This window comes from Mustela lutreola, chromosome 6 (assembly GCF_030435805.1).
Source record: "Mustela lutreola isolate mMusLut2 chromosome 6, mMusLut2.pri, whole genome shotgun sequence".
In the NCBI taxonomy this organism is placed as follows: domain Eukaryota; kingdom Metazoa; phylum Chordata; class Mammalia; order Carnivora; family Mustelidae; genus Mustela; species Mustela lutreola.
In genome coordinates this window covers 104,080,125-104,098,311 of record NC_081295.1, presented here as the reverse complement: position 1 = coordinate 104,098,311, position 18,187 = coordinate 104,080,125, and the positions used below count along the sequence as shown (strand labels likewise).

Genomic DNA, 18,187 nt, shown 5'->3' with positions numbered 1-18,187 from the left:
CTCTGGGTTTTGAGGGATGGCAGGTTATATACCTTGCGGTTGGGGGTGGTGGTGGTGGTGGTGAAGGGATGGGAGGTTTGGGAGGTTTCAACGGAGTTTTCATATGTTAAAGAGGGACTACAAGGTGCTGGGAGAAGGCCTTGCCCTTGTGGCTTGATCAATGTCGTCTTAGGTCAGCCATTAACATCAAGATAGTTGGGAGATTCTTGGTGGGGTGTTATGATCCTGCTATCATTTACATTCCCTTCTACCTCAGCCTCCTCCAGTTTCATTTATGATGGGGAGGGAGACATTAGGGCTTGAGGAACTGAGAGTTATTTGCCTCTGGAAATTTGTGCTGTTGATAAGGTAACCTCCCTGTTTGTAGATCTCTAGGACATCTGTAGAGCAAGAGAGATTCCTGTCCTGCAGGAATGTGATCTCTGCAAGTTAACTATTTATCGTTTTATGGCAGTCAGGGATGCCTGAGGAATGCCACACATATTACGGAGGGGAGCAGGTGGAGAGGGGGGTGCGAGGCACCAGCTCTTGCTCTGTCTTCAGCCAGCCTCCTGCTCCCTCATCAGAAGGAGTCACATACAAAACTGATTTAGAACAGAAGTGGACTAAGCTACTAATCAATAGCTTATTGGCATTAAATTCAAGAACAAAACTCTCTCAAAACAGGTTAATTAAAAAGAACTAGCAATTTTGGTAACCAGTGCAAGTACCAGGAAATTGGCCCTCAAACTTACTTTATAATTCATGACATGGTTTGTTTCTACCCAATGGAAGGGAAGCATGTGCTATCAATATGGGAATTCAACAGAATCTAAAACAGCACAGTGACATGCAGCCATATAATAAGAATTTTGTCCCTCTATATTTAGGTCTCTTGGACATACTAAAAAAAAATGAAAGAATAAAAAGAATCCATAAAGGAAAACACTACTGGTGTCTGCCTACATAAAACCTATAAATGTATGTTGGATAATGTAACATAATCAAAAACTTTCAGAAAAAATAATGTAGCAACAAATACAACTCTGAATTACTATCCTTTACATCTAAAGTATGTAATATCAAATGAAATCAGGAGATGCTATCAATAAATGAACAAATATACAAATAGTTAATCCCACTCCAAAATGAAAATGGATAATAAAATGTTTTGAAATCAGTCTTAAGAATAATCAATATGAAATGTATTTGATTGCAATGGTATCTCCATGATTAACTATTAAATTAGCAACCATTTTTAGCTGTCCTATATCTTGTTCAGGGTACAGTGACAATCTTGTGGGCAATTTTATATAATCTAAAACTATAAGTAGAATAAGGTGTTTGAAAAAGAAACACATATACTTAAATCTTTAAAATGGCTCACTTGCTTTGACAAAGTAATTGCCCCTCCGAAAATCTATGCTAAGAAAAATGATCAAAAATACAGATAAAGATTAACCTGTGACATTTTTCATACTAATGAAAAATTGGAAATGGTGTAAATGCCCCCAAAAGGAAATGAAAACATTACAATATAGCCAAACAAGAAAATACCACGCAGTTACTAAAAATAATGTTTTTGAAGAGATGCTAATAACAGAAAAAAAAAGTTCATTTTAAAGTGAAAATCCAGAAACTTTTTTAAAAAGTGCAATTTCAACACTAGATTTTTAAAACAGCACAGATGGAAGAAATACTACTTCTGAGTAGTAATGATGGGTTTTTTCCTTTTCCTCCCCTTCCTGTACTTGTAAAGTTTAGGGTTTTCTTTAAATAATGAGAATATAATAATATTTTGTTAATTAGAAAACAAATCCCACCCATTTCATCTGTCCCCAATAACATGTGGGGAGTCCCAAAGGTATGCTCTGCATTTACATAGCTCATTCCTTTGAGATCTTTCGGCAGTCACCTCTGTTCATTTTAATGTAAATTTACCAACTAGTTTTACACACTCTGATTGAATTAAAAAAGCCTTCCAACAGTACCCTGAAGTCAAGGGCAGCAAGTATATTAAGAACTTCAGCTTACATCACAGAATTAAAGCAAGGAAAAAACTGTTAAGTTTTTAGTAACGGAAGAGGTTTTAATCATTTAATGTACTTTACCCACTTTAATGCACTTAAAAATCGTAAGCATAACCAGGGTGTGCCTTCATATTACCTGAGGTGGTTAAGTAGAGGCTGAAGTCTCTCATCCGACTGCACAGCAGGCAAGGACCTGGCTGTTAACTAAAAGCAGAGAATCGTGTTAGTAAAAACAGCAAAGACCAAATACTGAACATATCTGAACACTAAATGTAAAATGGGGACTGGGAGCTGAAAGAGAGGGAGTACTTAAAATGTAAGTACATTCTTTTCTTGTTTAAATTGAAGAATTGTATAGAAAGCAGACTCGTTCTATGAGTAAAGCTAACTATATGGCCCTAAGTTTTGCAAGATATGCCACTGAGCTTAGAAGTAAAGAAAAAGGAGGTAAAGCAAAGAATAAGAGGAGGATATCCTGAGAATATCTTTTCATGAGTTCATGAGAAAACTTTATGACATAAAAACATTATCTTCATATATAAAAATGGAAAAACTCCTAAATTTATAGCAACCAACCTTGTACCACTGAATTCTGAAATGATGAAGAAACTGGGGAGAGAGACCTCCATTTATAGCTAAGCCACTGTGAAATTGGTTATATGCAGAATTGGTTACACACACACACACACACACACACACACACACACACACACAAACACAACCATGCATTCCTTCATTTTGACATTACTCTAGGAAACCAAAAATATCTTTTAAATATACAAAAGCAACTAGAAGTATTTAATATTGACATATGACCCCAAACTGATCTAGAAGAGAGAACTTAAGAGTCAAAGCCTTGTTTTAAAATATTATATAGCTCAAGCTGACAGTGTATCATGAAAATGTGAGACTTTGCCTCACTTTATTGCAATAGTATTAGTGATATCTCTATGTATCTCTTACTTTCCTTTCTGTACTTAAGATAAAGCTCTCTTATCCTATAACAATTTAACCCCCCCAAATTAAAAACATTCATCCAAAGCAATCAGATAGCTTGAAGTAACCTTAATAAAACACCAAAACAAAAATAAAAGATTTCTTCTGGATTCAATTATGTCACAATAGTTCTTGAAATGTACCCATAAATTATTTGAAAACTTGCAAAAGAGAACCTTTCTTAAGGCAAACAACAAACTGAAAGACATCCTTTGGTTTTATATAGGGTATCCTTTCTAACTATTTCATACATTAATTAAAATGTTCTGAAAACAAAAAAGACATTTAATTCATACCACCTAATTTTCAGTATTATGCAAGTAAAATGAAACTATCACTTTTAACACATCTAATATATACCAAATTTGTGGGGGGAAAATGTTGGCCAAAATGCCATATATGAAGTCATTTTAATTAAATTATGTCTAAGTAATAATAATGGAAAGACATTCCCACTTTGGAGCTAAAGTTAACACAAGTCAACAGTTACTAACTAATTTTTTAAAAAGTGAGACAATTAGTCTGCTGAAATTTTAGCACAGCCAAAAGACTCTCAGTATCTAAGAAATGTCCAATCCAGTACTTCATGACATATAAAATGCTATCAAGGTTTTATAAACAAAACACTTTAAAACTTTAATATACCCTATATCTGCTAATGTCAAGTCCCTTAACAAAATGTCATTTAAGGGATGTCATGGCTCAAAAGTGAAGTTATGCTCTAAAAAGAAAATTTATCAAGATATTTCAAAAGTCAATTTTCTGAAAACAGATGGAACACACAGATCACGCTTTTTCAGTTACTTCTGTCAATCTATATAGCATACTTTCTAATCAAACTGTCTTTTTCTAAATGAAGGCAAACAAAAACACCTCAGTAACAGTAATATATTTCTAAATGTCTGTTCATTCTCAACTCAATTCTACCTTTAAAGAAAAGATTTATAATAATTTATTTATTTGAGAGAGAACAAAAGGAGGGGAAGGGAAGGGGAAGCAGACTCCCGGCTGAGCACGGAGCCCAATGGAGGCTCCATCTCACAACACTGAGATCATGACCTGAGCTGAAACCAAGAGTGGGTGATCAACTGACTGAGCCACCCAGGTGCCCCAACTCAACCCTATCTTAATCTTAGCCTTCATTTCTTTTTTTCTTAAACTATTAATACATCTCCACTCACGGCTGTTTCTGCCTCCACTCTTGCCTCTTCCCTAAATTGCTCACACCAAGGCCAGACTGAAATTTTCAAAATGAAAGTTAACCATCCCCCTAACTAAAATTATTTAATAATTCCCTTAGACTCTCAGGCTGAAGTCATTACATCTGCTCTTTCACTAGACTTTCTCCTAAAATATTCTTTTAGGCCCCATTGCTGAAACACTGGGCATAGGCTGAGTGGGACTGACTACAGGCACACTGCAAACATAGTGCAAGTTCACTTCCAACTACCATAACTAAGCAAATACCACAAAACAAGTCAAATAAATTGTTTGGTTTCCTAGTACACATGGAAATTACATTTACACTCTACTCTAGTCAATTAAGTATGCAATGGCATTATGTCTAAAAAAATGTACATACTTAATTTTAAAATACTTTACTGCTAAAAAAAATACTAACTATCCTGAGTTTTCAGTAAGTCATAATTTTGTCAATGGAGGGTCCTACCTCAGTGTTGATGATGGTGGCTATCTGATCCAGAGCAGTATTAGGTGGTTGTGGCAATTTCTTATAACAAAACAAAACAGAAATGTGCCACATTGATTAACTCTTCCTTTCAGAAACTATTCCTCTGTACTATAAGATGCTATTTGAAAAAACTGTACCCACAGTAGTTCTGTCAAAATGGGAGCCAAACTTCTCAAACCCTGCCACTGCTTCCTCAACTAAGTTTATGTCATGCTCTAAATCTTTTGCTGTCCTTTCAACAATCTTCCCATCATCTTTTTTTTTTTAAGGGATTTTATTTATCTGACAGAGAGAGTGAGAGAGCACAAGGAGAGCAGACAGTCAGGGGGTGGGGGAGCAGACTCCCCTGCCGAGCAGGGAGCCTGATGCAGGGCTTGATACCCAGACACTGGGATCATGACCCGAGCTGAAGGCAGATGCCCAACCATCTGAGCCACCCAGGCATCCCTCTTCCCACCATCTTTACCAGGAGTACATTCCATCTCAAGAAATCACTTTCTATGTTCATTCATCAGAAGCAACTCCTCATTTGTTCAAGTTTTATCATGAGACTGTAGTGATTCAGTCACATCTTCAGGCTCCACTTCTAGTTCTAGTTCTCTTGCTGTTGCCACCACATCTACACTTACTTCTTCCATGAAGTCATAAACCCCTTAAAGTCCTCCAAGTGGGCTAGAATCAGCTTCCCCCAAGTCCCTATTAATGTTGATATTCTGACCTCTTCCCATGAATTACAAATGTTCTTAATGCCATTTGGAATGGTGAATCCTGTCCAGAAGGTTTTCAATTTACTTTCCCAGATCCATCAGAGGAATCACTATGTACGGCAGCACAACTTTACAAAATGTATTTCTTTCTTTCTTTTTTTTTTTTAAAGATTTTATTTATTTATTTGTCAGAGAGAGAGAGAGAGTGAGCACAGGCAGAGTCAGAGGGAGAAGCAGGCTCCCTGTGGAGCAAGGAGCCCGATGTCGGACTGGATCCCAGGACGCCGGGATCATGACCTGAGCCAAAGGCAGTTGCTTTACCAACTGAGCCAACCCAGGTGTCCCACAAAATGTATTTCTTAAGTAAGCCTTGAAAGTTTCAAGTTCCTCCTTGATCCATGGACTGCAGGAGAGATATTGTTTTAGCAGGCATGAAAACATTAATCTTGTTGTACATCTCCATCCGAGCTCCTGGGTGTCTGGGAGCACTGTCAATGAGGAGCAATATTTTGAAAGGCATCTTTTTTTCAGAGCACAAGGTCTCAACAGTGGCTTAAAATACTCAGTAAACCATGCCACATACACATGTGCTGTCATCCAGGTTTTGTTGCTCCATTTATAAAGCACAGGCAGAATAGATGTAGCATAATCCTGAAGGGCCCCAGGATTTTCAAAATGATAAACAACACTGGCTTCAACTTCAAGCCACCAGCTTCATTAGCCCCTAACAAGAGAATCAGCCTGTCCTTGGAAGCTTTGAAGCCTAGCACTGACTTCTCCTCTTTAGCTATGAATATCCTATAATGGCACCTTCTTTGCTACAGGGCTGTTTCATCCACACTGAAAATCTGATGTTTAGTGCAGCACCTTCAGGAATTCTCTCAGCTAGAGCCTCTGAGTAACCTGCTGCAGCTTCTCCATCGGCACCTGCTGCTTCACCTTGTACTTTCATGTTATGGAGATGGCTTCTTTCCTTACACCTCGCAAACCAACCTCTGCCAGCTTCAAACTGTTCTCTAGCTTCCACACCTGTCTCAGCCTTCAGAGAACTGAAGAGTTAGAGCTTTGTTCTGGATTAGCTTTGGCTTCAGGTAATGTTATGGCTGATTTGATCTTCTATCCAGATCATGAAAACTTTCTCCATACAGCATTAAGGCTTTCCTATCATTCACGTGCTCACTGGAGTAGCACCTTAATTTCCTTCAAGAACTTTTCCTTTGCCTTCACAAGCTGGTCGTCTGGCACAAGAGGCCTAGCTTTAGGCCCACCTTGGATTTTAACACGCTTCCCTCACAAAGCTTCATCATTTCTTTAAAGTGAGAGACAAGTGAATCTTCCTTTCATCTGAGCACTTAGAGACCACTGTAGAATTAATAATTGGCCTCACTTTAGGATTGTTGGGTTTGGGGAAACAGGGAGGCCCAAGGGGAGAAAACACAGGGGAATGACTGGTTGGTCAAACAGTTGGTCAAACGCAGAAAACATTTATCAATGAAGTTCGCTGTCTTCCATGGGCACAGTTTGTGGTGCCGCAAAACAATTACAATAGTAAAATCAAATATCAATGATCACAGGTCACTATAATAAATGTAATAATAGTGAAAATTTTTGAAATATTATGTGAATTAACAAATGGTGACAGAGAAACAAAGTGACCTAATGTTACCGGGAAAAAATGGTACCAGTAGATGCTGGATACAGGGTTTCCACAAACCTTCAATTTGTTTTTATTTTTAAAAAAACCACCACAGTATCTGCAAAGCACAATAAAACAAGATATGCCTGTGTCCAGCTTCTGCCAACTCCACACAACATAACAGAAGCATATCAGATAGAAATTTGTGATAGCTCCAGTTTCTGGAACACATATGTTCAATGATTTGATTCCTGCCTCACCCCTTCCCATTCCCTATAATTTATTTTCACTTCTTAATCACTGATGAGAAAAATTCCTCAATTGGTCAATGCCTAGGTAAAATTACTTTGAGGAAGATTTTGAGTTTTCCAAAGGTTTTGCTTTCAACTTTTAAGACAATTAGCTTTTCAAAAAGAACATGTATCTCTTCATGGTAAGTAGATGAGATTATAAAGGTATTCTAAAGCTCTTTAAAGCCATCTGCTGACCTTTTGCTAAAAGAACATAAACCTCATTTTAGGGACTGCTGGCTCTGTCATTTCTTCTGAAATTCCTGTCTGAGCCAAGTAGCTCAGTACCGGACCATGAGAGGCCTGCATCCCTACCACTGGCAGGACAGGTATTTAATAAATATTAATGTGTGACAAACCCCAAAACTTGCAAGTGTATAATACCACTAGTTGATGAAAATAAAAGAATATATCTATATTTCATAATTAAAGCTTTTCAAACTCATACTTTGAGCAAAACGAATTCTAAATCAAAACTAAATCACAACTGTCAGCCTTACAAAAAAGCAATACACTATCATAACAGGATTTTCAGCATTAAAAAACTCTCCTCTATAACATGAAATGAGTAACTGTCTAGTTTAAATGTGTTTTGCTTGTTGTTTTTAATAAAAAATACAGCAGCATCCTTGACACGTAAGAATGAAAGGGAAAGAAGATCTATCACAGTTTTTATCATGAAGCCTAAATGGGTTGCTTGAGTTAGGGCTGTTTCATGGGAACCATAATAAAAGTTGGCATAACATACAGTTTATTTCTTATTATTGTTGAGAGGTTGGGGGTGAGCTTTTAGGACGTCCTTTCATTATTAAGAATATATCTAGCAAAATGAATTAACTAATGCAAGGTTTGTGTGGTTTTTTAGACAAGTATAACATAATAGAGTCTTAAATAAATCTCATTTTAATGATCAGTATCATTGAGTATATCTTGCATTTTGTCCTATTTTTAACTACAAAAAAATGCTAAGATACTTTGCCATCTAATAATTCTCCTTCTAATGCCAATAAATATAGCATAAATTCAAAGGTACAAAACACAAGAGAAAGTCTGGCAGTATGTGGTCCTACCCTGACACTCTCCTCCTGAGGAGACGAGGTTCTTCAGATCACAAGCAGCTGGCTACTGCCCACACACAAAGCACCTGAGATGAGGACCCACACAATATACTGCCACATTACAATTCAAAGCAAACCATACTTTGTGGGTAAACCAGTCAGAGACCTTTGCCTGATCCCAGTGTGAGTCTGTCTCCTCTAATTTCCTTCACTTTTCAGAACAGGACAGTGCTCTTCAAGATGCACAAACCCATGAACTTTGAGTCTTGAAGACTCCCAAATTTTGCATTCAAGTTTCCTTCATATCATCTGCAATTTGGCTCAAATGTAACATCCTCCCAGAGGCCTTCCCTAATCACTCTTGGTAAAGCAGTACCCTCTCTGCAGGTATTCTGTTAGGCAACTCACAACAGTCATCACTATGTGAAATTACCTTATTACTTTGCTTACGTGTGTCTGTCTTCCTCTCCCCAAAGAACAGAAACTCTCAGGGCACAAACCTTTCTCTCTTGACGACCATTTTTCCACCCCTTGCTTAAAACTCTATATGGTGTGGCACACCGTAGGCACCCCATAAATACTGTGGAGAGTAGATGAAAGGTTCACCTAACTCCAAAGTTTCCAACGGAAGCATGGGTTCAGAAAAGTCTGCCCTAGACACTGACCCTTTTGGGCCCTGTTTCCAAATTTTTCATAAGTCATTATGACCTATTAACTAAAGGGGCCACACATTTCTCTTTTCATTTCTAGCTGACTGGCATATCTTAAGTTCTCCCTTTAAAGGAGGAGCACTGTTCTACCATTCAATGAGATTGAAACTACAGCTCCCTGGTTGAAAGGAAACAAGCAGCCCAAAAACACCAGTCCAAAACTCAAGTTATGGATATACTATCACAGACATTACCAAAAGAGTAATCATGACACAGTTCCTTCCTTCTAATCTATGTCTTTCTGCATGGAGTTTTTTGTTTGGTTTGGTGATTAAATGATAGTTACAAATAAAGCAAAAATATGAACTAAAATCTATTTTTCCAACATTAGTTAAAGTTTAAAACATGCGTCAAAGTTCAAAGTCTTCTACAGTGAACTCCCAGTTAAAAAAAACAACAAAACAAAACAAAAAAAAAAAAAAAAAAAAAAAAACCTTAAACTGGGAGGGCCTGGGTGGCTTAGTGGGTTAAAACCTCTGCTTTTGGATCAGGTCATGATCCCAGGTTCCTGGGATCGAGACCCGCATCAGGCTCTCTGCTTGGCAGGGAGCCTACTTCCTTCCTCTCTCTCTGCCTGCCTCTCTGCCTACTTGTGATCTCTGTCTGTCAAATAAATAATTAAAATTAAAAAAAAAAAAAAAAAAACAAACTGGTAAGACTGCAACTGCTTCAAAACTTTACAGAAAACAAGCAAGGAATAGTGTACATAGGATTCTATTCAAATAAGGCTCACTTAGATGTAAAAAAATATCCTTTGCCATTTATGTATTACTACTAAAATGAAAGTGCTATGTTACACAGTTTTCAAGATATTGTTAACTGTAGGTAAGTTACTTTGAAAAGGAGTCTCAAAACATTCCCAGCTCAAAAGCACATGAAGTTGCAAAAAAAATTTTAAATTCAAATAGCAATTAGAGGACTCTCTACTCAAGTATGGAAAACCTAGATATATAAAGCATGCTTGGTTCTCTTTTCAAGAGTAAGGCAAATACAAAAAATATTTTCTTCTTAGACTTTCCACTCAAATTAGATCAGCCTGGAAAGAGTAATTTTTAGAATTATGATCCTGGAGGTAAGCACATGGACATTTGTTTTATTCTGCATACCTCTGTGTTTGAAACAGTTCAAGAGAGGAAAGGAAGGGAGCTGACTGATCTTCCAGCAGTGTGAGGAATGGTTTGGAGGTGGAGGATCCAGGGATCTAAAATGAAGAATCAAATTATGGTAGAAACAATGGCAATAAAAAGGAAGACATGAATGTGAGAGACATGAAGGAGGTATATTCTACACGATTTTATACCTAAAACAGGAGAAGTTAGAGAAGACATCCAGGTAGGGGGACTGTACTATTAACGGCAACAGAGTGGCCACAGGAAGAGGAGGCCGGGGAGAGGAAAGGAGGCCATGTATTTTGGCATGCTGAATTTCAGGTGCTTCTGAATCCCCAAGAGGCAACTGAGCATATGGATGTAGGCACTGGAGAGGATATGGTGCTAAAGATAGAAACTTAGGTGTTATCAGCAAATAAGCCACAAGTAAAACCAGGGGCTGGCAAAAAAGGCCAGGGATTATGCATAAAGCAGAGATTCCCAACTGTCATTCACTAGTAGGTTATTGGAGTACAGTGTTGAGGGTTCATTCCAAGCTGCACCCAGGAAAGAGAACAGGACTGAATGCCAACATCTGCTCCAGATACGGAATGGGAGATTAGAGGTATCTGCCTGGTATGTGCTATCCTTAGCAGGAGAAATAAGAAAAGGAAGGGATTTTGCCAATAGACTTAAAAGTTTGTAACACTGATTCTAAGCAATTACAGATTTATGAGGGAGGGACATGAGGGGAAAGAGAGAGACAATAGATCCAACAGCTCCTTTAACCCTTTCATTAAACATCTGGAATAAATGAATTACAATTTCTTTTTTTTTTTTTTTTAAGATTTTATTTATTTATTTGACAGAGAGAAATCACAAGTAGGCAGAGAGGCAGGCAGAGAGAGAGAGGAGGAAGCAGGCTCCCTGCTGAGCAGAGAGCCCGATGCGGGACTCGATCCCAGGACCCTGAGATCATGACCTGAGCCGAAGGCAGCGGCTTAACCACTGAGCCACCCAGGCGCCCCTGAATTACAATTTCTAAAAGAAAATGTTCCATAAGGAAAGCACTCTGCCTCCTGGTTGTGAAGCTGACTGTTGCTCTTAACATCCTAAAAGAGACCACTGTCATCCTGTCACTAGTCTGAAGCAGAATTTTTAAAGGGGACCATAGAAAAGGGGGAAAATTCCATGATTTTCTCCTCCGCATAAAGGGCATGAAGGGAGGGAACAAGAACACAGAAGCAGGTGAACTACATAAGTAAATACAGTAAATGGTCCTTCAAGAGTCAAGAGACTCAATCAGTTGAAAATGAAGAACAAGAAGGTGGCTTCATTTTAAAAATAATAAATCCCTTCTTTCTGAACTACTCACCCAACACTGGCTAAATTAAAACACATAAAAATGACAAGAAAACAATGCTCACTTGGAAAATATTGCTCAATTTTGTTCTCTGGCGTTTTTACCCTCTACCACTCATTTCAGCTTCCTTACAAAACTCAAGAGGAATGACAATATGCACTAATATCAAAGTTGCACCTTAAAAGAATTCCAAGATGGGTAATCAGCACATTAAACCTTTCCTTCATATAATCTTGTTCTACTCAAAGAGGCAGACTAGTTGTACTCTCTTCCAGTGATACTAGGGCAGTGACAGTCAGGTACATGTACAAGTGGCAAAGAGACCAAATTTAGGTATTCTTTGCTCTGGTTTGGTTTTTTATTTTTTATTTTTTTAAAATACACTTTATTTCTTAGGGCAGTTTTAGATTCACAGCGAAACTGATAAGAAGGTACAGAGATTTCCTATATACTCACATGTATAGCCTCCCACATTGCCAGGCTCCCCCATGAAAGTGGTACAGTTACAACTGACCAGTCTGCACTAACACCTCATTATTGCCCAAAGTCCATAGTTTACATTGTTCATTTTTGCTGTTTGCCATTCTATGGGTTTGGACAAAGGTATAATACATGTATCTATCACTGTAGTATCATACAGAAGAGTTTTCCTGCGCCCAAAAATCCTCTGTGCTCCTCCCATTCATCCCTTCTTTCCCTCTTTCCCCAGTTTCTGGCAAGCATTGATCTTTCTACTCTATTGTCTCCACAGTTTTGCCTTTGCTGGAACATTACAGGGGCCAAAGACAGGTCTTCCCAAGATGGGTCACTTGGACACAAACATTATTTTGCGTCAACAATGATCAAAACCCAGTAGATTCAGGTAAAGCTATTTACTTCCCCTTCAACCGTCTGCGTGTACTAGAAAGAGAGCTACTAACCGAGATTCCTCTTTACCCAAGAAACTAACAGGGAAACTTTTGTTTTCCAAACATTTCCTCACCTTTCTGCCAATGGTTTTCTCCCCCTTTGTATTCTCAGACCATAACCATCTCCTTAGCTCAAATAAGCAGTATGTTGCCACACTGTCTTTGGAATTTCCATGTACGTGTGATTCCCCACACATATGCTATTAACTTGGATATTCTCCTGTTTACCTGTCTCATGTCAGAAGCACCCAAAGAGAAAGGAAATTCTTCCTCCCTAACAGTATCACACAGTTGGAATTATATAATACATATAGCCTTTTCAAATTGGCTTCTTTCACTCAGCAATATGTATTTAAGATTTCTCCATGTTTTTTCAGGGTTTGATAGAGCATTCTTTTTAGAATCCCATCATCTGGATGTACCCCAGTTTATTTATCCATTCACCACCCAAACGACATCTAGGTTGCTTCCAACAATTAAGAATAAAGCTGCTGGGGTGCCTGGGTGGCTCAGTGGGTTAAAGCCTCTGCCTTCAGCTGAGGTCATGATAATCTCATTTCATAAAAGATTTGAGATGGCTCCTACTGCACCTTACTTCATGCAAGAGTACCAACTCAAACTCCACAATACTAACATTTTTCTCCTAAGTTGAAGACGCATATATTATGCTTGTGCATATGTTCTAAGAGAAAAAATTTATACACTGAGAAAATGATTTTTGATATCAAAAGGTAACAATTTCTTTAAAGAGAGACCTTGCAGTAACAAAAAGATACAACTCTAGAGAGAACAGGTTGTTCAACAGAACTATCACTTTTATTACTGGGACACCAAGGCAGATGTCAAGTAAAATTAACTTTTACAAGCAGCTGCTATTTTAACTTCCTTGATTTTAACAATGGAATATCCTGTGTCTTTTGAACTTCATTTTCTTATAATAGCAAGAGATCCCAACTACAAAGCCCAAATTGTGAGAGTCCACATGATATTCCCCCTTGCTCCAGGAGCCAAATTTGTTTCCCAGTTTCATGCCCCCTTTGGCTGCCTGAGATGCTATTTGCCACTAGTCCTAACACTTCCGTGCCCACAGCATTTCCCGGTTTCCACTGGGCTCATACACGCATTATCTCACTTGATCTTCACAACAGAGTTGGTTTCATCAGTACAACGCTTCAGTACATGAAAATTTCTCTATCAGCTAGCCTCAAACATGATTTTCAATATGTAGGCTTTAAAACCCAACCAACAACCTTGTCAAGCAAAACGCATAGATTTCATTTGAGCTCTAAACATGCCCAAGTAGTTTAATTTCCAAAGAATATTAAACAGTGCAGAGTTAACAAGATATTTCCAGTTCAGGGGTCTGGATGATATGAAGAACTGAGAGAGTAAACCTGGGAATAGCGCAAGCAGACATCCCAGTGCTGATTTTTGATCATGAAACCTATGGAGTGAAAAGAAGCTGTTATGCAGAGGCTAATCTAAGCACCTTACTGATGCTCTACATCATTTGGGAATGTAAAACAATTGCTTGAGCAAGGGGGGGAAAGGTATTAAGAGATATGCAGTGATAAATGTACAAGGATCATTGGATTTTTTTCCATAAAGTAAAACACCCATAAAATCATTTTACTTCTAGAATATTCCAATAATTTTGGGTCAAAATTCTTAAGCTACTAGAGCCAGCAGTTTCACAATTAGACTTCTCATAAGCAAAACAAAGATCTAGCAAGTGGAATTCAACACATTTTATCTTTCATGGTGGCATCCAGAGATCATGAATTATCAAACTTTTGTCTTCTTAAAGGACTGCTCTTGTGGAGTAGGAATAAGAGCAGGGCAGCAGCAATACAGCCAACATTCCTCGTGTTTTTACTACATGCTGGGCATTTTACTGGGAGTTCAATATAGACTCTAATCCTCACAATATTCCTAAAAGTATTATTATCCCCAGGGTACCCCAGGGCTTCACGAACTGTCCTGCCAAAAATACCCGGAACATCCAAGCAGAGGGAACAGTTAACCTTTATGCCCTTAAGTGCCAACTTTTATTTAGCCTCATGTATTTATCTTACCCAGAATCTGCATTTGATCCTAGAACCTGTCCTTCTTGGTTTTACTATAAAGATGTTCATTATACCATTGAGTAAAACAGTGCCACTGCTGTCCTACATATACTTTATACATTCCCTAGTATATCTAGTTCTAAATATTTGGCCATCCTATACTTTTAAAATACATGCAACCACATTTGTACTCCTTACAGCCTCCCGGAAAGAAATCTCCAGTGCTACATTTGGGATTGGGGAGTTGGCTGAGATGATTCTGGACCTTGCTAGATTTCATTGGCAATTTCCTATGTCATTTTGTATAACTACCACAATTACAGAGACAGAACTGACATTTGTTTAGTCATAAATCTTTATATGCAAAGACTCTAAAAATCATTTAAATTCCATTAAATGAACAAGTTCCCATTTATTTAATAAATCTGTGAGGCAGTAACTGAAGTTCTAAAAGTTCCATACTTGTTATCATAGTTTCATTCATCATTTTTGTCTCCCAAAACATCTATACCATATTTACCTAAATTTACATTTGTCAATTTCCTATTTAATGCAAAAAATAAGCTTATCTGGGTTTTCCAGAACCAAACTGTTCCTTTTTCGTTTGTTATTTGTAACCATGAATCTTGGGCAAAATATTATGTGGAAATTTTTCATAAAGCTTCTTAAATATGCACATAAATTCAACTATGTGTGCTGAAATTGCCAACAGTATCTATAGGCTTCTAGTAAATGTTTAAAAGACTGCCCAGACAGAATAGTGGCTTTCATAGTGCACGTTATTCATCTTCTTCAAGTAGTACATTCTGGGCCTGGGTGGCCCAGTCAGTTAAGTGTCTGCCTTTGGCTCAGGTCATGATCCCAGGATACTTGGATCTGGTCCCACATCAGGCTCCTTGCTCAATAGAGAGCCTGCTTCTCCCTCTGCCTGCCACTCCCCCTGCTTGTGCTTTCTCTCTAATAAATACATAAATAAAATCTTAAAAAAAGAATACTTTTAAGTAGTATGTTCCATGATTCTTTAACTGCCTGCTGAGTCTATTTCCTGGTATAAATGTCAGACATTAGCTACACATTACATTGGCAATCTTATCTCCATTCTAAATATTACTAAACAATGTACCACCTCTAATGTTGGAAACTTTGAATTAAACATAATTTATTCTGTGTTACATTTACATATTAAATTTATTAAGTCATCTAAAATTAATATCAAAAGATCCATAATTATATTTATTACCAAAGTGAAGACACACACAGAAGATATGTATGTGTAAGTTCATATTTCTTTTTCCTATAAGAATGCTTTTACCCTTCACATGGACTTTTATTAACACTTAGAAGTAGAGAGAGAGCAATAGGGAGTGGAATGAAGGGGATGGGTAAGATTTTTATTAAAGCATTGGTAACAGTGATCTGTTGTATCACAAGACAGAGTCCTTGGGAATATGCTTGAAGAATTGGAGGGCCTCAGGTCATTAAAAACAACTAATCAACAAGGATACATAAGACTTCATTTCTTTCCAGAGCTGAACTTCAAGCCACTGATCCAAATGTATAGTTCAAGGATGAAGCCACAGATGGCTAACAACATACCTCTAATGTTTATGTTAACAGATGCTGCAGAAAGTATTCATTTGCTTAGTAGTTCTGCTACTTTTCCTTTCCTCTATGACTTAATTTTCACTGCTGTCTTAGAACACCTTGATTTCTTCCTTGATAGAGACTGCCTTTGTAGATACAGAAAGTGTTTTTAGTTATGTGTAGAACAGCCCAGTGTGCCTTCACATCTCCCTCATAGTTTATTTCTCTAACCTGAAATGAGATATTGCACTATTTTCAAATTCATTCAATTTAGTTGAAATTTAAGCGATTTTCTACATTCATTAAGTAGTCCTACAGTTTTCCTTCAAAAATAAAACTATTATGTAATTTTGTTCCTTTAATAATTTTTATATTTAAGCACTGTGAAAGGAGCATCTTAAAACACCTGATCAGCTTTCAATTACACAAAATTAGAGTCTTGTGATTAATTACAGAACTTCTGATTATATTTAAAACAAATCAGAAGAGGAAACATAAATAATTTCCATTACTAGAACATAAACATCAGTAACAACCTCTTATTATGAAATGGAAATAGAAAAGCATAATGTCTTTATGGTGGTAAGGACATTTAAACAATGACAACTGGACTTTTTGCCTCAGGATTCTATCAGATAAGATGCATTTCCAAAAATGATTTTTAATTCATCATAAATTTAGAGACAAAGCTCATTAATATGGCTGGGGAAGTAAGAAGGAATATGAAAATAAATGTATTTTGGAATGTTTCAAAAACAGAGCAGGTACCCCAAATCCTAATCTTTTCTTTCTTTCATTTTTTTTTTCCAAACTTAGGTATCATCACAAGTAACAACCTGGATCACTAATGTCTTCTCATTTCTCATTTCAAATAACATACAATTCCCTTAAGAACACAGGCCCAAGCCCCTGAATTTATTATTATAAAAGAATAAATCATTTCATTGTTAATCTAAATCACCTAGTGAATTAAATCTGCATGCAAAATTCCATTTTTCTAAGAAAAACAGATACTTTTCTTATTCCTTATTTCCTTTCAGGTTATAACCACTTCTATTATTTTTAAGGTTGGAGATAATTACTAGATTCTGAAGTAAAGAAGAGATACTGGTCTGAAAACTGAACCCTGCTTTCTTAGCTACAGAAGGTTTTTTTTTTTTTTCTTTTAAATAATATGGCTATTAGAACAATTGCCTATCATTCTGACTGCCCAAAATTATGAGCTGCCATTTTAGTGATGGAAAGGAGCTAGCTAATATTTTCCTGCAAGCTATCAAGGGTGTACATTCTAGACCACCGTAACATATTATTAAGTGCACCTTCCCCATCTGACTCAAAGCATCAAGGTATGAAATCAAGAGAGGGGGTAAATTAAGCATGTTTAAAGATACAATTCCTAAGAATACTCATTTTAGTATATTATATTTATAAAATATTCTTTGATATCAGAACAGCTAGTTGAGACTTTTAAAAGACCTTGACATACATTTGACTGATTGCTTTCCAATGACATTATTTCATATTTTCTGGCACAATCAGGCTGATAGTGTTTGATGGATAACCAGACAAGCAAAGGACAAGTCTGAGCAACAGCCATCCTTTATCCCTGGCATCTGCATGTTTTATTACATATCTTAGGAAAAGAGAAAGGGAACAAAAACCCATAGGCAGTGTTAGTTCCAAAAGATCTTACTACGCACAGGAAGGCCCAATTCAGCATTATTTTGAAGTAGCCCATCTTGACATAAAAATGCATTTTGTTGAAACTAAAGAATCAGCAACAGTTAAAAAATTGGGAGAGGGAGAGATCTGCACCTAACACTTCTTACTGTTTAGTTTCCTAATAGAATACTTTAAACAAAGGGCCACAGCAAACCAAAATCCAAAGCCTGGTTTTCCTGTTCTGCTCTCTGTGCTGGACTTACATTGCCCCCCCACCCCAGCTTGTTCATGTTAATCCAATGTAAAGGAACGCCAGTGTGAACGAAAATCAGTCCGACCAAGATGTTTCAACAGTGCTGCCATGTGAACTAGCAGACACCTGACAGAATTTTAAAGGCAACTACTGAAAAACACATCTAT

At 37.3% G+C, this 18,187-nt stretch overlaps 1 protein-coding gene across 2 annotated transcripts in view; it reads right to left on the bottom strand.

Moving 5' to 3' along the window:
- PRIM2 (DNA primase subunit 2) overlaps window positions 1-18,187 on the bottom strand; it is a 325,522-nt gene that overhangs the window by 136,222 nt on the left and 171,113 nt on the right. For both annotated transcript variants that reach the window (XR_009354766.1, XM_059178338.1), the window contains exon 8: window positions 2,146-2,213. Coding sequence is in view for 1 of the 2 variants with exons in the window: in XM_059178338.1 (XP_059034321.1) it covers window positions 2,146-2,213 (68 nt within the window). In the remaining variant the exon portion in view is untranslated. The remainder of the gene's footprint in view (window positions 1-2,145; window positions 2,214-18,187) is intronic.